The sequence below is a fragment of the Cuculus canorus genome, chromosome 1, assembly GCF_017976375.1.
Source record: "Cuculus canorus isolate bCucCan1 chromosome 1, bCucCan1.pri, whole genome shotgun sequence".
Classification (NCBI taxonomy): Eukaryota; Metazoa; Chordata; class Aves; order Cuculiformes; family Cuculidae; genus Cuculus; species Cuculus canorus.
This window is the reverse complement of record NC_071401.1, coordinates 209126354-209148943: the sequence shown is the minus strand read 5'-3', so window position 1 is coordinate 209148943 and position 22590 is coordinate 209126354. Positions and strand designations below refer to the sequence as shown.

Genomic DNA, 22590 nt, shown 5'->3' with positions numbered 1-22590 from the left:
TTCACACCAGACAAATTGCTGTGGCTCTCACAGCAGCAGGTGCTAAATTCCCAACCTGCCCTGAGAAGTTCCAGGGCGTTTTGCTGCTTGCAGGTGGGCTGGTGTCACCAGAGAGCCCTGCCCACCCAGAGCCATCCCCACTGCCTGTGACTGTGTCAAACCATCCTGACGGCCAGCGCAGGGTGCACACAGGCTTGGGCCAAGGATGAGAGCCAGACAAGAGCAAACACCTCCAAGAGAGCAGCTCAGGCTGGATGGGGATGTCACTCCAAATCCTGCAGCCTCTTTCTAAGTGCGGTTATTGCAGAAAGATAATAAGTGCAAATTTTTTTCAGGAGCAGCTACGGAGCTTCCATACCCCCTAAGCACTGTGGACACAGGACAAGGTCATAGCCAAGGTGATGGAGCCCAACAGACTTGGAAAGGGGACTAAAAGAGTCCCTGAGTCCCAAGCGAGCACCACAGAGACCTGACAAAGCACAGCTATTCCACAGTTTCCATGGCAAACAAGCCTGAACAGGTTGCAGCCCTTGTTTCGTAGCTAACACACCTGCCAGTTCTCAGGTCCGACGCACTTCCAGGCTCTGAAAGCGTCTGGAAACCCTTGTCCTTGAGAGGACATCAGCTCATCCAGACCCACCTCCCATCCATCGCTTTAAGGAATGCATCCCTCCCACAGTGGGATGGGGGGAAGGAAGGGAGCATACCCAGCAACCCCAGCAGTCAGCTCTGCATTTCCTGTGTTGGATTCAGGACAACCAAAACACCTCTGCCCGTTGAACACAGCACCAGTCAGCCAGGATCAGCTATTGGGATTCCATAACAGGTTTGAAAGAACAAAAAGCGGGGCTAAACACATCATTCTGCATTTCAGAGAGGAGGCAGGGAGCTCTGATGCTTGGAGGACAAAGTCACGCTGCGATCCTTGCAAAACTCAGCTCAGGATGAACACGCAGAAAGAAAATAACAACGGCTTTTAGAGCCATCCTCGCAGTCCCACCCATCCAGGATGGTGGGAAGCTGAGCTGGATTTCTGCATCACGAACACTGAGCGGGCGTTGCAAGGCGGGCAGATCACAGGAACTGAAGCCTCCCAGCCACTTGGCGACGTCAGAGAAAGGTTTTTCCACTGACTCAACTCTGGACAAGCAAGGTTTGGTGCTGTGAATGAGGAGAAGAATGGGTGAATCCCACTCACCTCATACTGTGGGTGACCGGCACAGATCAGCAGCAGCTCCAGCGTCCGCAAGTCACCCAGCCCCTGGCCGGGCGTGCAAACAATTTTATCTAGGAAGGTCTCACACAGCTCGGTGAAAACACGGCAATAATTGAGCACCCTGGTGAAGGAAAGAACAGCACACATGTCAGAAAGACCTTCCGCACAGGACCAAATATCTCAGTGCAAGGGAGGGTTGGTCCATACAGGCACTGCGCTCCAGAGCCTCAGCTCAGACCAAGAAACCCCCACTTCTGCTTTGGCTTTCTGTCAGCAACATTCAAACAGGGGAACTCGGCTTTGTTCCGACAGAGGTGAAACCCCTGGGTTCCAATAAGCAAATGTGACAAATGCACCAGCCCACAGCATTGGAGAAACCTTCCTCAAACCTTCAGTGCTGGGCGCAGGGCACAGCATGTCTGCAGCCAACCAGCCCAGCTCAGCATCTGGAGTGTGCCCGGGTTCAGAAGGCAAACAGACAAACCCAGCTGTAACAGAAGTCAAGGATGTCCCACTGCTACCGCAGGGACAGCGCTGTGGAGAAACAGCTGCTCCCAAAGTAAAACCAGTTCAGTGGCTGAGCTGAGATTTACTCCACTTTGAGAAGAGGGAATGTCCCAGAACCACAGCACACAGCTGGCAAGGATTCAAGCCAAGGACTGCTCCTCACAAACAAACCACCACCAGATCAGGAATTTGAGGGGAGAGGCACAAGAGAAGGAACTAATCCTGGGTTTGGACGTTAGTATTCCTGTTCAGGAGAGGAACAGGCATGCAGGGATGTGCTGCAAACACCCTAGAGCCTGGCAGAGACAGAGGTACATTTCCCATGGGAGGTTCCGTATTAATCACAAAAGTCTTCTCCCACCACACAACCTGGCAGCTCCCAGGAGCAGATCAGGCATGATGAGATGTCATCAGCACTGTTGGCAGGGCCCCTGACAAGAGCTGGAAGCGTTTAGAAAGCCCACCTTCTCCAACAGAGATGGGGGGAACAGGTGCTACAGGTTGTACCATGCCCCAGCAGCTTCTGAAGGTGAAAACTTCCAGGTTTGTCAGAAATCCACAGGCTGAGGAGATGTAACTGCGGAGTCAAGTCACAGAGAGGATGCTACAACGAACTTCCACGCACGTGGCTGACAACTGAAGACTAATTCTGTTCCTGTGAAACAGACGGATAAATAGGAACAGACGCTACTGATGTTTTCAAAACAGCTAAATCTGAGGAGTAACTGCTCATTTGGCTCATGGGAATTCTGTAGGTTCACTGCTTGCTGGGAGAGAACATGATTGGGAGCAGCCCCGAGGAGGACTTGGGGTGCTGGGGGAGGAGAAGCTCAATATGAGCCAGCAACATGCACTCGCAGCCCAGAAACCACCCGTGTTCTGGGCTGCATCCAAAGCCATGGGACCAGCAGGGCCCTCTGTTCCACTCTGGGGAGACTGCACCTGGACCCTGTGTCCAGTTCTCGAAACTCCAGCATAAGAAGGACAGGAAAATGTTGGATCAGGTCCAAAGGAGGCCACGGAGATGATGCGAGGGCTGGAGAACCTTTGCTCTGAGGACAGGCTGGGAGAGTTGAAGTTGTTGAGCCTGGAGAAGAGACGGCTTCGAGGAGACCTTAGAGCAGCTTCCAGTACGGAAAGGGGCACCAGGAATGCTGGGGAGGGGCTCTTGATCAGGGAGCGCAGGGATAGGATGAGGGGAATGGTTTTGAACTGCAAGAGGGGAGATTGAGGTGAGATCTTAGGGAGAAATGTTTTGCTGTGAGGGTGGGGAGGCCCTGGCCCAGGTTGCCAAGAGAAGCTGTGGCTGCCCCATCCCTGGAGGTGTTCAAGGCAAAGTTGGATGGGGCTTGGAATCCCTGAAACAGTGGGAGGTGTCCCTGCCCACGGCAGGGGTTGGAACTGGATAGGTTTTGAGGTTTCCAGCTCAAACCTTTCCATGATTGCATGAATTTCATTTAATGCAGCAGGGGCTCAAAATTCCCTTAAGTCAAAAGCACAGACATTCCCTGGGCTTTGCGCCCCAAGCTGACAGGAGGGAAGGGGATCCTCGAGGAGAGAGGGATGCTCATCACGTCCTGGAGCATCCAAGAAGTCATGTGCCTGCAAGTGGCCAGGGGGCCACAAAATGCGCTGGCATCTGGCAATGGGGACAGCGGCTCTGGAACACCTAGGGCAATGAATCTGACCTCAGTAGCACAAGCAACAGCCTACATGATTTCCAAATGCATGGAAATTGTAGGGGAATGAGCTGCAGGCAACAGGCATTTCCTGTAAACCTGGGCCCACTTTATTCCTATCAGGAATGTTTGAAAACTGGAGAAAAGGAGCAGAGCTTGTCATGGCAGCACAGAGAAGTTGGTGATGGCTGGGACAAGGGGATCAAGTGTTCCCTCAGTCAGGTTGCAGTGACACGAAGAGATGAAACAAAACGGCCTCAAGTTGCACCAGGGGAGGTTCAGATTGAATACTGGGAAATATTCCTTCATGGAAAGAGTGGTGAAGCACTGGCAGAGGCTGCCGAGGGAGGTGGTGGAGTTCCCATCCCTGGAGGCGTTCAAAACACATGTGGATGTGGCACAGGGCACCGTTCAGTGGTGGGGTTGGCAGACCTGGGTTTGCAGTTGGACTGGATGATCATGCAAATGATTCCATGATTCTGTAGAAAAGCTGGCTATGGGGCAGGGAACGGGTTGTGCGGAGGAGGAAACACAGCTGGGTGGTCAGGAGGTTCCCAATCAATCCCACAACTGATCCCATCAGTGACAGCCACATAAAAAGGAAGAGCGAGCGCTAACAGTGCTCCCTGATGGAGCTGGGACGCAGAAACTGTGCAGAAGAATGAGAATCACCTGTGTCTGAACAGGAAGAGTTGTCCATTTGGACAGCTGTGGATGGACTCAGCAGTCACCAAAAAGGTGATGAAAACACTGGCACTGCAAGAACGCAGGAAAGGCAAGAGATGCCAGGCAAGGTTCTCCCTGCAACTGGTGATGCCACAATGCCAAGAGACACGAGTGAGATCCAGGCCTGGAGCAGCACCTCCAGGCCCTGGTGCTCAAGGAAGATGAATTCAGAACGGGAGCACTCAGATGACCCAGGGAGAAGAAAGCTGTCTCGGGACAGAAAGAGCTGGACTTGGCTGCTTCCTACCTACAAATGCATGCAGGAATAACCACCAGCTGGAAGGTATCCAAGGGAAAAAAAGAACAGGGATGAAGCGGCCTAGGATCAGCTGAGGCTGGGGAGCAGAGGCTGGTCAGAGCAGCCAGGTTTTGTAGCAGCCAGCATGCATCAAGCACTGGTTTCAGTGCACTTTGTCAAGAGACAAAGGCTAGAGCTTCTTGTAAGCCAAGAACTGTTGACCCAGCCAGCTCATCCAGTCCTCTTACCACCAGGAAGAGCTGACCCAGGTACAGACATTTGTAGGGAGGAGGCAATAGGAGTAAAAGGTTGCTCTGAACTCTGTCTGGAGGCTGGCAATAAGCAGCCCCTCAGGGTTCTCCCCTGTGCTCTGCCCATTGCCAGGAAGCCAAGCATCCCAGCAAGCCGAGGCAGGGGACAGTCAGATTCTGTCCACGCCCGAGCTGAGTGCTTGCACCCAGAACACAAAGCGATGCGCCAAGGGCAAGGAAGTCATTGGCTCACTTGTCTTCGTCTGACAATCCCTTATTTGCACAAGAGAGTTCAGAGCACTGCAAGCAAACACCACATTCCAAAAATAACAGTGGATAGACACAGTGACAGCTCGTTACTGCATCTCTCAGGGCACAGACACAGCTGCGAGCTCACTTACTTGTCCAGGTCCTCTCGTGCTACAGCCATGTGATAGGCACTCTCAAGCGTGAGGACGCCCTGGAAGAGCTGCAGGGCCAGGGGAAGATTTGTCTCCACATTCTCAATGGCGTAGAGGGCTGAGCACACGCAGTCCGAGGCTGCTTCGTGGAGGTTGGATGATGTCTTGTCTTGTTGCTGCAAGGAACGAGAAGAGCCCAGGGATTATATAAGAAATGAGATGGAAATTAAAATCTTCATGGGCAATCTCCACTACCCCAGGATTCCCTTGGCCTCCTTGGCCAGCAGGGCACATTCACGGCTCCTGGTTGGCTTGGTGTTCACCAGGATCCCAGGTCCTTCTCCACAGAGCAGCTCCCCAGACTTTTAGCCCCAACTTGTCCTTTACATGGGGTTGTTCTTCACCGGGTGCAGGACTCTGCACTTGTCCCCACATCACAAATGCCAGACTAAGGACTTGGCACACAGAGAGAGGAAGCCCTTTCATGCACTCCTGGTTTCACCCTGGAAAGATGAGCCAACATCAAGTGTTCCTTACATGCTGCTTTCTAAGATTCCCAGGGCAAACAGAAGGCAGGGAAGGTGTGTGGGAACTTGCAGGGACAGCCAGAAGAGGACACTTGCTCTGTGCTGCCGCTCTTCAACTGCCTTCTAGGGCGGAAAACCAGTATGAAAGGAAGATCCGTTTTCTGTGCACAGAGCGCTTGCCCTTCCTCACGGCTAGCAGAGAGGGACAGCCTGCTCCAAGGAGCCAATCAGGGCAACTATCAGAGGGTTCCTACATGGGACAGGAAGGATGGAACTCACCTCCCAGAGCGCACATGGAAATGCAGCGTTGGTCCTCAGTCTCTGCTGGATTTTATACTGACACCACCCTGGTACCCATCCCCACCACCACCTCTGAAGGGAAGGAACTCCAAGAGCACTCACCAGCACCTCAAAGAGGAGCGACAGCAGCTTGCTGTTTGCCATGAAGGTGCTGTCCAGGACACCCAGGTTGAACCAGCTCCCCAAGCACCGGAAGATTTTGATGAGCATCTTCTCGTCATTGCCTGCTTTTTCCACACACGTCATCTACAACAGAACCAGGAAGAACTGCTCTGGACCCTAACACCAAACTCTTGGAAAGCCAGCCTAGAGCCCCCACAATTGGCACCAAAGAGCTCTCCCATGAACCTCAGTGAGACACCAGGGCTGGGAGATGCAGCAGCGATCCCTGCAAGACACACTGACGCAGCAGCGCTGCCCCTCCTTGGAAGTAGCACTTGGAGCAGAAAATGCCCATGGAAAACACCACCAGAGAGGAATTCAGCCTCTGCCCAGGGTAACCCTGTTCCCACCCTGGTTTGTAATCAGGAAAATGACAGTTCTGCATGCTTTCATGGGCACGGGGACTTGTTGACTGACAAGAAGATTGACAGGAGCTGGCAACGTGTGCTCGCAGCCCAAAAACCACCCCTGTCCTGGGCTGCATCCAAAGCCGTGGGACCAGCAGAGAGGCGGTGAATTTTGCCCCTCTGCTCCACTCTGGCGAGACCCAGCCTGGAATCCCCAACATAAGAAGGAGATGGAGCTGTTGGAATGGGTCCAGAGGAGGCCATGGAGATGATGCGAGGGCTGGAGACCCTCTGTTGTGAGGACAGGCCGGGAGAGTTGGGGTTGTTGAGCCTGGAGAAGAGACGGCTGCGGGGACACCTTAGAGCTCCTTCCAGTACAGAAAGGGGCTCCACGAAAGCTGGGGAGGAGCTCTTGATCAGGGAATGCAGGGACAGGACAAGGGGGAATGGCTTTAAATTGGGAGGGGGAAGATCTAGATTAGATCTCAGGAAGAAACTTCACGATGAGGGTGGGGAGGCCCTGGCCCAGGCTGCCCAGAGAAGCCGTGGCTACTCCATCCCAGGGGCGTTGAAGGCCAGGTTGGATGGGGCTTGGAGCCCCTTGATCCAGTGAGAGGTGTCCCTGCCCATGGCAGGGGTGGAACTGGATGGGCTTTGAGGTCCCTTGGAACTCAAATTGTTCCATGATTCTAGACTTGGAGACCTCTCGGAGTCCACATGAAGCCCACTCAAGAAAGGAAATGGCTTCCACCATCCTGTGCCCAAATCAAGCAGCTCTGGGCTTTGTGATGTATGGAGAACACCAAAAACCTCTCAGTCAACTTTAGCTGCCGTCACAGAAATGAGAGAAGCAGCCTGAGTGCTCTCATTCACCCTCAGCCCACCCGGTTCCTGCACGATCCTGTCTCAGACTCGTGGAGCACGGACACGATTGAGTTTCATGCGTGACAAATCCCTAAACACACCCAAACCTCCATTTTCTGTTCCTTACTACCAATCAATCGCTGCTGAAGAGATCAGTTCTGACAGTCAGACCTACCCCAAGAGCTGCCTCGAGGCCAGCATGCACTCAGCATCGCAGTGTTGGAGATGGGATGTGGATCTGGCAGCAATGGCCAACAGTTCTGAACATGAGAAGAGCATGAGGAAGACAGGAATCACTGTCTCTTGGTACCCGAATGCCTTTCTTCTGAGAGATGGAGAGACATCTGTGGGGCTGGAGAGCACGAGCCAGCAGTGGCCCAGGTGGCCAAGAAGGCCAATGGCATCCTGGCCTGTACCAGAAACAACATGGCCAGCAGTAGCAGGGCAGGGATTGTGCCCCTGGACTCGGTGCTGGGGAGGCTGCCCCTCAAATCCTGGGTTCAGTTCTGGGCCCCTCCGTCCAAGAAGGACTTTGAGGGGTTGGAGCGCGTCCAGAGAAGGGAACAGAGCTGGGGAAGGGGCTGGAGAACAAGGGTTCTGAGAAGCATCTGAGGGCCCTGGGGCTGTTTTGCCTGGAGAAGAGGAGGCTGAGAGGAGACCTCATCACTCTCCACAGCTCCCGGAAATCAAGTTGGAGTCATGCAGAGGTTGGGCTCTGCTCCCAGGGAACAAGGGATGAGATGAGAGCAAACGGCCTCAAGTTGGGCCACAGGAGGTTTAGATTGGATATTAGGAAAAAATCCGTCATGGGAAGAGTGGTGAAGCCCTGGCTGAAGCTGCCAAGGTTGGGGGTAGAGTCCCCATCCCTGGAAGGGTTCAGTAAATGTGTGGATGTAGCACTTGGGGACATAGTTCAGTCGGCACAGTGGGGTTGGGCTGAAGTTGGACTGGGTGAGCTTGGACGGCTTTTCCAAAGTCTATGATTCTGCTGCTCAACAGCACCCAACCGCAGCCCTCATCATCCCTCATCAGGATGTCCTGACCTTGCCAGGCTGAGGGAAAGGATGAACAAGCGGACAGGCAGGACTGGGAGGAGGATCCCAGCTTCCCTTCTCCCTAGAGGAGAACCCAAATGTGCCAATCTTGCACGCCAGGGCTTCAGAGATCTGTGCTCCTCGCTCAACAGGAGCTTCTGAAGGAGGAACATTGCCCTTCACCGAACAATTCCTTCAAACTCAGTCTTGTAACTCAAGAAAGTGAAATTAGCATTTAAATCCTACACGGAAAAGTCAAGTGCTAAAAGCCTGTCAGGACACAGTGGAAGGTGTGCCTGCTCATGGCACAGGGTGGAACTGGGTGGGCTTTGAGGTCCCTTACGACTCAAAGGAAGCTTAAAATCATTCCTTCAGGCAAGTGGTTAAAATGCCCATGCTGGGATCTACCACGCCAGTTCCAGGCTGAGCAGAGGAGTCTGAACAGAGTCTTACAACAAGGCTACTACCCTTGGTGATCCAACACGGGTGCCTCGCAGCGTCTCCGGTGAGGCTGCGAGCAGCCAGGGCGAGGTGACGTTGCCTGTCTCACTGATGTGACAGCCAGACTTCTCGAGATGTCCTCAGAAGGGAGTGGGGGCTGGAAGCAGCCAGGAGGGATGGTATGGCACAGGGATTCGAGGAAGGTGAAAGGAGTTTCAGAAGTGAATGAGGACTCATTTGAAGCCAACCAAGCCTACAGATAATGTGGAACACAGCTCCCCTAACGGCGGTGGTGTTGATGGCACAGAGCTCTCCTGTGACAAACATGGTGTGGGGGGAAGACAGACTGCTCAACTGAGACTGAACTGCTGCCAAGCAGAGGAACGGAAGGAAATGGCCTCAGGTTGCACCCAGAGAGTTTCAGATTGGATATTGGGAGAGATTCCTTCAGGGAAAGGGTTCTCAGGCCCTGACGGAGGCTTCCCAGGAGGGTGATGGAATCCCCATCCCTGGAGGGGTTTAAAAGCCATGTGCATGTGGTGCTAAGGGACACAGTTCAATGGTGTCAGGTGTCAGGTTTATGGTTGGACTCTATGGTATGAAAGGTTGGTACAGGGCTGTTTAGCCTGGAGAAAAGGAGGCTGAGGGGAGACCTCATTGCTCTCTGCAGCTCCCAGAAAGGAGGCTGAAGCCAGGTGGGAGTTGGGCTCTGCTCCCAAGGAACAAGGGATAGAGAGGAAATGGACTCAAGTTGTGCCAGGAGAGGTTTAGACTGGATACTGGGAAAGATTCCTTCATGGAAAGAGTGGTGAAGCCCTAGCAGAGGCTGACCAGTGGAGAAGCTCCGTGCCTAGAGGAGTTCAAACACTCTGTGGTCATGGCATACAGGGACACAGTTTGGCCTGCACAATGGGGTTGGGCTGAGGTGGACTGGATGAGCTTGGAGGGCTTTTCCAATCTCAATCATTCCAAGATTCTCTGATCTATATACCCCCATAAAGGGCTGAATTAATTTCTTGCTTCACCCCCAGAAACCCCAAGCTGCCACAGCCTGTCAGGGATCTGGTCCCAGCCAAAGGCTGGACCAACAGCCCCGGAGATTGAAGGCCTTTCCCGAACTTTGAGCATTCGGCACCAGGAGACATTTCTACCACTCCTAAAACAATGCCATCCGCACTGGACAGTCTGGCTGAGGGGATGAGAATATTGCTAAGGTTCCATAAACAGCTCCACACTCAATCCAGTACCTACAACAGGAACCCAGCTGCGATTTTGATCTGCTTGGAACCAAAATGTACAAAATCAGCTTTTTGATCACATCCAACCTGGAATAACCTGGATCAGTGCTGCAGAGGGGGAGAAGAAGCTGCCTGAACTTTTGCAGCAGCTGATCAAGGCTCAGCCACTGGTCAGTCTCCTTACCAGCAGAGAGACAACTGTGCTGGAATAGTATGCCAGATCCTCGATGATTTCAGTCCGGCGGTTGGCTCCGATGCGCAAGGATCGGCTGTGGACTTCTTCTGGCAGCACCGTGAGGATCTCCAGCAAAAACGGCAGGGACGTGACATCATTGCTGTACCTGGGAGAGCAGGAGGGAAGGAGAGTGCATGAGGGAAGGCAACAGGCCGAACACCTGGGAAACCGGTTAACAGTGCAGTGAGAACTGGAGGGGCATGGGCTGGATCCATGGATGGAGGCAGGAAGGCTCTGCCGAGGGACCTGGCCAGCCTGGATCCATGGACTGAGACTAATAGCATGAGCTTCAACAAGGCCAAATGCCAGGTCCTGCACTGGGGACACAACAACCCCAAGCAGCTCCAGGCTCAGAGAGGAGCAGCTGGAAAGTTGCCTGGAGGAGAAGGACCTGGGGTGTTTGTCAACAGCAGCAAAATCTTTCCTAGCCCTGAGCCCATCACTTCTAGAAGCCATCACCCACACTATTTGCATTCCGTCCTGCTACAGAAGAACCAGGGACCAAACACTACACAATCTGCCCAAACCAGGCCATCTCAGCATGCAGCATCCAGTGTTGGCAAACTCTAGATACCAGAAATGCTGCCCTGCAGAAACCAGGCATCAATGCACCGGCCATGGGACACGAAAGCAGCAGCCGCTGACTCGGCCTCGCTGCTGAAACCTGCGCTACAGCTGGAGCCAAGCAGGATGAGGGATCGGCACAGAACAAAAACAGGGATGAGGAAAATCGCTGACTCTCAGAAGCCATGGCAGCAAGCACAGCCTTGGTGTTACAGAGCCCCACCTCCCCACCCAGACCAGTTCCCTGCCCTGATCCAAACCACTTCAAATTATTGGAATCCTGGAATGGCTTAGGTGGGAGGGGACCTCAAAGCCCATGCAGTTCCATCCCCTGTCATGAGCAGGGGACATCTCCCACTGGATCTGGGGCTCAAAGCCCCATCCAACCTCACCTTGAACACCTCCAGGGATGGGGCAGACACGGCTTCTCTGGGCAACCTGGGCCAGAGCCTCCCCACCCTCACAGCAAAACATTTCTCCCTAAGATCTCATCTCAATCTCCCCTTCTGCAGGTCAAAACCATTCCTCTTGTCCACTCCCTGATCCAGAACCTCTTCCCAGCTTTCCTAGAGCTCCTTTCCATACTGGAAGCTGCTTTAAGGTCTCTCCACAGCCTTCTCTTCTCCAGGCTCAACAACCCCAACTCTCCTAGCCTGTGCTCAGAGCAGAGGTGCTCCAGCCCTCACATAATCTCCATTGCTTCCTCCAGACTCGTTCAAACAGTTCCGTCTCCTTCTTACGCTGGGGATTCCAAAAAGTTGGAAAGCAAGGAAAAATGCTCCCCATTGCTGGGCTGTTCAGCATCCCATGCCTTTGGCCCCATGCAGGCCCGCCCACTCCACATTTACTCAACGACCAAGTTAGAGTTTAAGGATATAAACAACCACTTACTTTTCCACAAGTGTTTGCACGCAGCCCTTCCAAGAAGCCATCTGGAGGGCCAGGTCAGCTATTGCTAAAGCGAGCTGGAAGGGGAAGAGGGGAGAAAACACAGCTCAGCATGGTGAGGGAGGAAATACACCCGCAAGCACAGGTAATGGGTACTGCTGCCGTCAGCCCAAGCTCAGAATGGTGCAGGGAATGCCGAGCCCACACAGGCAAGGTGTTGTTTCACTCCATCCTTGTTGTGTGCACAGTTCCCAGTGGTTAACCACAGCCCGCCCCGACGGGGTGATGTCTCCGCTGGGCTGTTTCGGGGCTGAACCGGCCCCTTCCTCTGTGCAGTGTCAGACAGCCCCGTGCCGTAGAAACGTGTGGGTAACAGGAATGCTGTATGGAAAGGGAAGGGGTTTCCAAGAATGCCATTGCTTCAAGAGAAATCCCCTTGGCCAGACAGGGCACTGCTGGGCAGATCAACGCTTTGTCTCCATTACAGAGCACAGGGAAAAGCCCTGGAGGAGCCATTCCTCCTCTTAGCCTCTCCAAACAGCGACCAACGGGATCACATTAATGGTTTAACCAAAGGAGGGCAACAATTCTGTACTGGAGACACAACCAGGGTGGCTGTAGGCATCACCCCTCTTTGTTCTCCATGCTGGAGGAAAAGCAACCAAGGAAAACCAAGGAATTTGTCTTGGAAAAGGTCAGAAGTGACAAAAGCTGGAGCTGGCCACCATCAGCGTCACCTGCAGCACCCACTCTTCCTCTCCTAAGGAGGCAATTGCCTTAAGGAATGGCCCTGGTAGGGCTGTGCCACGAGCCTGGGTACTGGCCTGCTCCAAATGGCAAGCGAGGAGCAGCCTCCCGCACTCACTAACCCTCACGGAGCAGCTCCCTCCACCCTCTGTTTGGCACGTACCTGGGTGACGATGACCGGTGATAGGTCCTTCAAGTTCTGGATGTGGGACAGCAGGGAGTCCCGTAAGGAAGCGTGGGAGTCCGTGGGGAGCTCATAGAAGGAAGTCTGTATCTTCATCTTCATGGTCTGTGCCGCAAAGTAGCATGACTCCACATCCTGACGGATCTGCAGCAGTTGGTCAGAGATCTCCCAGGCATGGACCTGCAGCAGAGCACAGCACAGTCAAGGAGCAGCGAGGGAACACAAAGCACACTGAGGAGAAGCCAGGAGCCTCTATAGGGGCTTCAGAGAAATCACCGCTTCAAACAGATGAAAACCAATCCTCCTCCCTCAAACACCCCCAGATTCATGGAATCATAGAATTACTTGGTTGGAAAAGACCTTGGAGGTCATCGAGTCCAACCATCCCTGTTCACTACTGAACCATTCCTGAGCACCTCGCCTGCCTGGCTTTTAAACAGCCTCTGCCAGTTTCTGAAAACCCTTTCCGTGAAGTGATTCTTCCTGATGTCCAATCTGAACCTCCCTGGCACAACCTGAGACCGTTTCCTCTCGTCCCATCCCCTGTCACTTGGGAGAAGAGATTAGCACCCACCTCTCCAAAACCTCCTCTCAGGCAGTTGTAGACAGCAATTTAGTCTCCCCTCAGCCTCCTCTTCTCCAGGCTAAACAGCCCCAGGGCCCTCCGCTGCCTCTCAGAACCCTTGTTCTCCAGCCCCTTACCCAACTCCAAGACCTACTCCAGATGTGCTCCAGGCCCTCAAGGTCCTTCTTGGAGTGAGGGGCCCAGAGCCGAGCCTAGGATTAGAGGTATGGCCTCCACAAAGCACCACTCTCACAGCTCACACAGCAGAGCTCACTAACCAAGGTGCCAGGGCCAGGACACCCAGTTGGGCACTGACGGAGCAGATCCGCTTCCAGCGCAACCTGTGCCAGGGTCCCCCCGACCCTCATGGGAAAAAAGTGAGAATTGAGCAGCAGAAGCAGGAGCACAGAACAGGTCAGCAGCCCCAGCTCCAATCATCACTGAGCTCTGACGATCAACCCAACTCAAAGGGTTCCTGGCCGATAAAAATCCACACCCAGCACTGAAGCACAGCAGAGTTGCAAGGTGACATTTAACGCTAGTGTTAAACCCGAGCTCGGTGTTTACATGGCTCTACCAAGGGAAGTGATGGAAACAAAGCCTCGGGACCTTCTTCACACACAGAATAAACCCTTCCAGCAGGAAAAGCAGTGCTTCTTTCCATTTTAACCAACAGGGACTCGAGGAGCGGTTCATTACAGACAACTCAGCGCATCAGAACCTCAGAAAATCAGAATTGAGATGATACCAGAAAATTGAGAAGATTCCAGTACGGAAAGATGCTCTAGGAAAACTGGGGAGGGACTCTGGATCAAGAAGTGCAGAGATAGGATGAGGGGAAGAGTTTTGAGCTGAAAAAGGGGAGATTGAGATGAGATCTTAGGGAGAAATGTTTTGCTATGAGGGTGGGGAGGCCCTGGCCCAGGTTGTCCAGAGAAGCGGTGTCTGCCCCATCCCTGGAGGTGTTCAAGGCTGGAATACAGAACATGCTGAACAAAAGCCAGCAGTGGCCAACAGCATCCTGGCTTGGATCAGCCATGGGGTGGCCAGCAGGAGCAGGGCAGAGATTGTGCCGCCTGGACTGGGAGGCCACCCGTCAAATCCCAGGTTCAGTTCTGGGCCCCTCACTCTAAGAAGGACCTTGAGGGGCTGGAGCACATCTGGAGAAGGAAAGGGAGCTGGGGAAGGGGCTGGAGAACAAGGGTTCTGAAAGGCAGCTGAGAGCCCTAGGGTTGTTTAGCCTGGAGAAGAGGAGACTGAGGGGAAACCTCATCACTGTCTACAACTGTCTGAAACGAGGTTGAAAGCAGGTGGGAGTCAGGCTCTGCTCCCAAGAAACAAGGGATGGGATGAGAGGAAATGGCCTCAAGTTGCACCACAGGAGGTTTGAATGGCTACTGGGAACAATTCCTTCATGGAAAGAGCGGTTAAACCCTGTCAGAGGCTGCCCAGGGTAGGGGTAGAGTCCCCAACCCTGGAGGGTTTCAAAATATGTAGATGTGGCACTTGGAGACAGGGTCTGGTCAGCATGGTGGGACTGGGCTGAGGTTGGACCAGATAAGCTTGGAGGTCTTCTCCAACCTCAATGATTCCATGATTCCATGTGCCACAGTAACCTTCAGACATCCCCTCACAGCACACCCTCATGCACGCACGCTCAGCGCAAGCGGACAAACACCACAATAGACAAAAAAAACCGTGAGATCAAGGCCAGTAGCCCCATCCAAGGGCCCCTGGGATAACCTGTGCCCTTGTGAATCCTTGTGAACCCAGGGATTTCTCATTTACACACGGCTTGCCAATGGCCTGAATCACAAATTCTGGGTCAGGCTGAAACCTCCTTGCCCAGCATGATTTGAGCAACAGCTGCACTATTGTTGACGTGGGACCAGCTCTGAGCTGGTGGATTGGAGACCCTCCGAGGTGACCCTTCCCATCATCCTGTGATGTCATTTTGGAGAGGGAAGGTGGAATGTTGTGGGACTTGTCCTTGTGGTGCGAGACTGCCAGGGCAGACAGATCCCAGGTTTGGGATGAAGGATCCCTGTGGGTTGGACAACCCCAGCCCATGCCAGCCTGGAAGCACCAGGCAGAACTAAACCACACACGCAGAACCAAACCACACATGCAGGCAAAGGATGGGCGAACTGATGGCACACAAACTGATGCTGAGACACCAAAACCAATCTCCAATGTCTGTTTTTACCCCTTCGAGGCACTTGGGAGGGGACGGGAAGAGCTGACCACATCAGAAGCTGCATGCCACCCGGCTCCCACTGTGGACCTGCACCAAAAGTTCCCTCCACCACCTGGCTGCAGGGATTTTACATGGAATTATCTCCTCATCACCCTAAAATGAGGAATCTCTGAATGGTGTTGGTGAAGAGGAGGGCAGCCAGCAAGCACCTGCCTTTTGAGGATCCCAGGATCTCTTTGTGGAGACGGATCGGTTCCTCGTGTACTTGGTGGACTGACTCCTCTCCACACACGCCCTGATCGCAGCCATGAGAGCAGCAAAATCGTGTTTCCCTCGGGAAAGGATTCCAACAACCATTTCCAGTGTGCTTCAACTGGTAAAAGCTGTTTGGTTGGGGTCTTTAAATCTAATTAAGAGTTCTACTTCTATCCAATATTATCAATATGTTAATTTTATAGACAGACCAAGGGAAATCCGTATCGGAATCAGTCACTTCCATAAACCCTGCCTGGCTGCCAGCCACGGACAACTTCCACCTCATGGAAAGCACTTTATGAATTGACATTAAATCACAAACCAATCTGCACTCGATCCACACCAAACAGACCCCAGGCACCAGCTTGCAGCTGTGCATCCGCACTGAGTATTTTCCCACCGCTCCGCTCCACAGCCCAGCGAATGGAGGAGAAATCAGGATCAGAGAGCTCAGCACACTTGAAACCAGGGTCATCCCCGCACTCAGTCTGGCTCTTCTGCATCAGAGAAACTCTGGCTGCTCTGCAAGGAGCTTTTCTGCAGCTCCCAACACCCAACGCACCTTGGAAGGTCCTGGAACTATGTGCTTCGAGTAAACTTTTAGCCAGGGCCAACCTTAGGTGTCACACAAGGCACAGGTGAGGTCATGACTGCTCCGCCCTGAACACCTCATGCCCCACACACCTCACTCCCCTGCAATAATGAGCAGTGAAAAGGCAAGGAACACAGGGGAACAGAAGGACAAACCTGAGCCACTCAAGCCGACCACCACCAGTGGCCTCACTGACACCTCCTAAGCACAGGCTGGCAGCGCCACAGAGCCATTCCAGCACACACAGACCTTACGGCTTTGGCTCCTAGCCCCCACGATGGCTCTAGCACATGATGACCACTCTGACAAACACAAGATCATGGACGGAATCACAGAGGCACTTAGGTAGGAAAAGACCTTTAAGATCATGGAGTCCAACCATAAACCCAGCACGGTCAGCCCCACCGCTGAACCCTGTCCCTAACTACCACATTCACATGGATTTAAGCCCCTCTAGGGATGGAGACTCCATTGCTGCCCTGGCTGGAGAAAAGACCTCAATGTCACAGCTCCAGAAATGGAAAAAACAGGGCAACCCAAACCCAACAGCCCATCCCAGCAGAGCCAAACGGTACGGAGCCAACGGAGGAGCCACATGGATGCCAAGCAGGCGCAACCAGCGCAGAGACGGGTGATCCCCGGCTTTGGGGATCGGGAGGGGACACCTCCCTGGTTGCTGTGACAGTCACGCAGCTGAAGTGGAGAATCAGCTCCTTCCTTGTGGACACACCTAGATAAGTCAGGCACCGAACTCCACCATCCTCTCTGCTTCCACCCTTATCACCCACTGGACACAGACTCCTGCCGGGAAGCCCAGCGCTGCGGCTGTGCCTTCCGGAAAGCCGACACCTTGCACACCGCAGCACAGGAGCACGGTGTTAAAGAGGGAGTAGGTGCAGAATGGCAGCCAAGGAGTTGGATTTCCTATCTTCTCCCAAACACTGCAGCTCAATGAGCCGGCTGCGGGCAGGACACAGCCCACAGCTGCCTCAGCTCCTTCCTCAGCACTGGAGGGAGGACACAGAGCTGTGGGATGGACAGCAGCCAGTAACCTCTCTGTTACACATGTACAGTCCCTACATATGTCATAGCTCTGTTTATATCTCAATATACAAATACCTGTGCCTTCAGCAGCGCCTGCTGCAGTGGCTAATGAGGTGTGTTAGGAGGAAAGGCCTTAATTTCAGGAATCATCTTCCAACCTGACAGCTGGCCAGGCAGCTCCTGCCACAGCTACAGCAGGAATTCAGATTTCCATTCATGGGAAAGAGGAACGCAGCCACTGAAACACCTAGGTTTGGTGTCTCTGCACAAAACAAGACGCAGAAAGACCTTTCCCTCACAGACGCTCACTCCAGTGAAAGTCCTGCAGCAGACAATGAGCAACCTTCTCCCAAACCCTCCACTTGGACCCCCAAGGCACATGCAGAATTACCTGCCTTTACAGAATCATGGAATGGTTTGAGGTGGAAGGGACCTCAAAGCCCACCCAGTTCCACCCCCTGCCATGGGCAGAGACACCTCTCACTGGATCCAGTCACCTCAAGCCCCATCCAACCTGGCCTTGAACACCTCAGGTGTGCGTCAGCCACAGCTTCTCTGGGCAACCTAGGCCAGAGCCTTCCCACTCTCATTGTGAAGATTTTCTTCCTGATATCCAGTCTAAATCCACCCTCTCTTAGTTTAAAACCATCCTCCCTTGTCCTGTCATGACAGCCCTTGTGCCCCTCTTTCCTGCCGGCCTTATTCAGTACTGGACACTCCAATTTGCCATGGGCAGTACTGATCCCACAGTGCCAAGCCGATCATGCCGCTGCCAGGAATGGAGCCGGCACTGCTTGGCACAAAGCAGCAGCCAGAGCTGCCGTTATCTGGTTAATGAAAAAATTACATTAAAGGACACCTCAGCCCCGCAGCTTTAAACCCACGGTTGCACAGAACAGGTTTATGTTGAGCTCCTGTTTAGGCATGGAGATAGCGCACCTCGGACCCATAAGGCTGAGAAGCAGCTGTTTTAACATGGCCAGGGTGCACTCGCTCTGCTGACCATGGGTCACAATCCTGCACAGCACCACCAGGCTCCACACTGCTTTGTTAACCTCGAAGAGTCGTTATCTTCTCCCATGAATGAGGGACCTGACAGCTCCCAGGCCTTGGGTGATCCAGGTTCCTTATCTGCTATGGTGTTAATGATATCAAAAGTGCTCACCTTCCCCCAGCTTGCGCCTGAAAGGTGAAACAAACTCAGCATTTAAGCAAGCTGAACGTGCTGAAGGCACCCACACTACGTTCCAGGGCACACAAACCTGGCAAATAACAGGAATTAATCCTTAGATCCAGGAAATAAATCCCGGGAAGGATCAGACCAAATGAACCTAAACAAGATGTGAGGAGAAGTGCTGCTGAGCTGGAGTTGAGCCCGCTCACCGCTTGCGTGTGAAACCCCCTCGTGCACAACAGAGCAGGTTCTGAGCCGAGAACGGATTTCTGGAGGTGTTTCTCTGGAAGAGCAGAGGGATTCCCTGTGATTCCCAGTGCAGGAGCTGAGGTGCTGCACACACACTCTCAGGTGTGTGATTTGTAGCAAAACTAACCAGAACATGGAGAAGAGCCCAACGGAACGGCAGTGGAGCAAACTGCACCCCAGGGCTTTCCAGAGGCAGGAGATCCCATCCTTAGGGGTGCTGGGGTGTTGAACATGAGAAATGAGTCCCCAGTACCTCAGGCTCTCCTATTAAGGCACGGTTTGTCCCAGGTGCTGGCACGGTGCAGCGGCCAGAGCCCTCAGGCTGCTCCTGGCCCTCTGGGGCAGGGACTCCTCACACAGCAATAAACAGAGAGCAAGGGGGACGGGAATCTGGCTCCTCCAGAGTCACAGCAGGTAAGGGAAATGGATCAGGCTACTCCTGGGAAGGTGTCAGCACCCAGGGAAGAGTTTGCGGGAAGAGCAGAGCAGGGAAACGGCACACAAAGGGCATGGTAGCCACACAGGAAGCGAGGCACTGGCACAAAAGGCGACAGGAAGAAACAACAGACATAGGAGAGGGGAGAAAACAGAGTCACCCTGGGCTTCACAACAGAGAAAAGCCAAATCTGCCTCCACTCAGACAATGCAAGGCCAGAAAATAGATGCTGGCTCCAACATTTAGTCCCAAGGCTAAAGTTTAGAATCATAGAATCGTTTGGTTGGAAAAGACCACTGAGATCATTGAGTCCAACTGTCCCTGTCCACGATTGAACCATCCCTGAGTACCTCATCTGCCCAGCTTTTAAACCTCTCCAGGGATGGGGACTCCGTCACCGCCCTGGGCAGCCTCTACCAGCACCCGAGAACCCCTGCCGTGGAGTCTTCATGATGTCCAACCTGAATCTCCCCTGGCACAACTTGAGCTTGCTTCCTCTAGTCTCATCCCTTGTTCCCTGGGAGTGGAGCCAAACCCTCACCTGGCTTCAACCTCCTTTCCGGAAGTGGCAGACAGTGATGAGCCCTCAGTGTCCTTCTTGGAGTGAGGGGCTCAGAACTAAGCCCAGGATTCAAGGGGCGGCCTCCCCAGTGCCAAGTCCAGGGGACAATCCCTGCCCTGCTCCTGCTGGCCACGCTGTTTCTGGAACAGACCAGGATGCCATTGGCCTTCTTGGCCACCTGGGCCACTGCTGGCTCATGTTCAGCGGCTGCCAACACCCCCAGGTCCTTCTCCTCCAGGCAGCTTTCCAGCCGCTCTTCCCCATACCTGGAGCTGCACAGGGTTGTTGTGTCTCCAGTGCAGGACCTGGCACTTGGCCTTGTTGAAGCTCGTCCCGTTGGTCTCAGCCCACGGATCCAGCCTGGCCAGGTCCCTATGCAGAGCCTTCCTGCCTCCATCCATGGACCCAGCCTGGCCAGATCCCTCTGCAGAGCCTTCCCACCCTCAATCCATGGATCCAGCTGGTCCAATCCCTCTGCAGAGCCTTCCTGACCTCAATCCACAGACCGAGACTGGCCAGGTCCCTCTGCAGAGCATTGTCTGCTTTATTTTACAAAATGGGTTCATAAGACCAGTAAGACCTTAGAGCAGATTCCAGTATGGAAAGGGCTCTGGGAACGCTGAGAAGAGGCTCCTGATTAGGGAGCGCAGGAACAGGACATAGGAGAATGGCTTTAAATTGGAAGGGGAAGATTTAGACTGGACACTGGGAGGAAATTCTTCACTCCGAGGGTGGGGAGGCCCCGGCCCAGTCTGCCCGGAGGAGTTGCGGCTGCCGCACCCCCGGAGGCGCCCCAGGCCGAGCTGGATGTCCCGGGGCCTACGGACAGTGTCGCCGCCCCCGCCGGGGGCGGCGCGGCCCGGGTTCGCGGTCCCCGCCCGCCTCCGCCTCACCGATCGCTGCAGCTCGCCCAGCCAGCAGCTCGCGCGCTCCTTCCCGCTGGGGTCCGGGTCGTGGTAGAGCGCCTGCACGGCCTGGTAAACCACCTGCAGGCTGGGCTTCCCGCCGCCCTCCATGGCCGCCTGTCCCCGCCGGCCTCAGCGCCGCCCCGCGCCGCCCCGCGCCGCCGCCATCTCCTCCCTCGCCCCGGCCGCGGCGGCGCCACCGCGCAGCGGCCCCCCCGGAAACAGCGCCCGCCGTGCGCCCCGACCACCACACAACGTTCCGGTCGCCATACGTTCCGCCCCCTGCGCATCAGCGAATGTGATCGGGGAATCGCTTGGTTGGAAAAGACCTTGGAGATCATCGAGTCCAACCGTCCCTGACCACTGCTGAACCATCCCTGAGCACCTCGTCTGCCCGGTTTTTAAACTCCTCCAGGGATGGGGACTCCACCACTGCCCTGGGCAGCCTCTGCCAGGGCCTGAGAACACTTTCCATGAAGTGATTTTTCCTGATGTCCGGTCTAAACCTGCCCTGGCACACCTTGAGGCTGTTTCCTCTCGTCCCATCCCCTGTCATTTGGGAGAAGAGACCAGCACCCACCTCTCCACAACCTCCTTTCAGGCAGTTGCAGACAGCGATGAGGTCTCCCCTCAGCCTCCTCCAGGCTAAACAGCCCCAGGGCTCTCAGCCGCCTCTCAGAACCCTTGTTCTCCAGACCCTTCCCCAACTCTGTTCCCTTCTCTGGACGCTCCAGCCCCTCAAGGTCCTTCTTGGAGTGAGGGTCCAGAGCTGAGCCCAGGATTCAAGGGGCGGCCCCCCCCAGCGTCGAGTCCAGGGGCACAATCCCTGCCCTGCTCCTGCTGGGCACACTGTTTCTGGTACAGGCCAGGATGCCATTGGCCCTCTTGGCCACCTGGGCCACTGCTGGCTCAGATGGTTTGGGTGGGAAGGGGCCTCAAAGCCCATCCAGTCCCGGTAAAAGAGAGAGTTACTGATACAAAAACTGGAATATTTTGATTTAAGCCAAAGCAGAGTTAAGTTTTCATTGAAGTAACTGTATGTTTTGAAAATTAAAAAGAAGGTCCCTCTGGTAGTGTGTGGATTTTGTAGCATTTTTTTACAGCATTCTTTTGAGCATGTTTATTCAAATAGTGTTTTTCTAGACACTGTTCGCTCTTTGGAGATCAAAATGTCTTGTGTTCAGAGTGATCTGTGCTGAACAGATGTGTCTTCTTCTGCAATGCTTTCTGTTTGTAGCCTTCCCCCATCTCAAATGCAAGATCAGACAGATCTGGCTCCAAAGCTGCAAAGAGCAAGAGATTCAAAGAGATTTGCTGTGAAGCTCACAATGACATTCTAATGAGTCCTTGCAAACTAATAGAATACGCATAAGATTTCTGGGAAAATTTATATACATGTGTAAGTGGGAAATCTCTTCTGTCCCAGCTCTTGCCTCACTGCTTGGCATTGATGGAGATCGCTGCCTCGTGGTGTCCAGGCCTGATAAGGGATGCTTGCTTTCTAAAACTACAAAACGAGCCTTAGAGAGTTTGTCTGCCAGCATTTTCGGCAGGAGTTCTGTGCTCCTGCCATAGGCAGGGACACCTCCCACTGGATCAGGGGCTCCAAGCCCCATCCAACCTGGCCTTCAACACCTCCAGGGGTGGGGCAGACATGGCTTCTCTGGGCAACCTGGGCCAGGGCCTCCCCACCCTCACAGCAAAACATTTCTGCCTAAGATCTCATCTCAATCTCCCCTCTTTCAGCTCAAAACCATTCCTCTTGTCCTCTCCCTGCACTCCCTGAACCAGAGCCTCTCCCCAGCTTTCCTGGAACGCCTTTCTGTACAAGAAACTGCTCTAAGGTCTCCCCACAGCCTTCCCTTCTCCAGGCTCAACAACCCCAACTCTCACGGCCTGTCCTCACAGCAGAGGTGCTCCAGCCCTCGCATCATCTCCATGGCCTCCTCTGGACCAGTTCCAACAGCTCCATCTCCTTCTTATGTTGGAGATTCCAGAACTGGACCAGGGTCCAGGTGGGGAAATCTCACCACCGATTCCTTGGGATCCAGGATCTTTGTAC

The 22590-nt window shown here is 54.0% G+C and overlaps 1 protein-coding gene across 1 annotated transcript in view; it reads right to left on the bottom strand.

Moving 5' to 3' along the window:
- The window catches only part of TNPO3 (transportin 3), a 34181-nt gene extending 13442 nt beyond the window's left edge, over nucleotides 1-20739 (bottom strand). The window contains 7 exon segments of the mRNA XM_054073644.1: nucleotides 1199-1337; nucleotides 5019-5194; nucleotides 5948-6091; nucleotides 10116-10272; nucleotides 11622-11695; nucleotides 12529-12729; nucleotides 20517-20739. Of these exon segments, the coding sequence (XP_053929619.1) occupies nucleotides 1199-1337; nucleotides 5019-5194; nucleotides 5948-6091; nucleotides 10116-10272; nucleotides 11622-11695; nucleotides 12529-12729; nucleotides 20517-20639 (1014 nt within the window). The 5' untranslated portion in view covers nucleotides 20640-20739.
- Between the last annotated feature and the right edge of the window lie 1851 nt (nucleotides 20740-22590).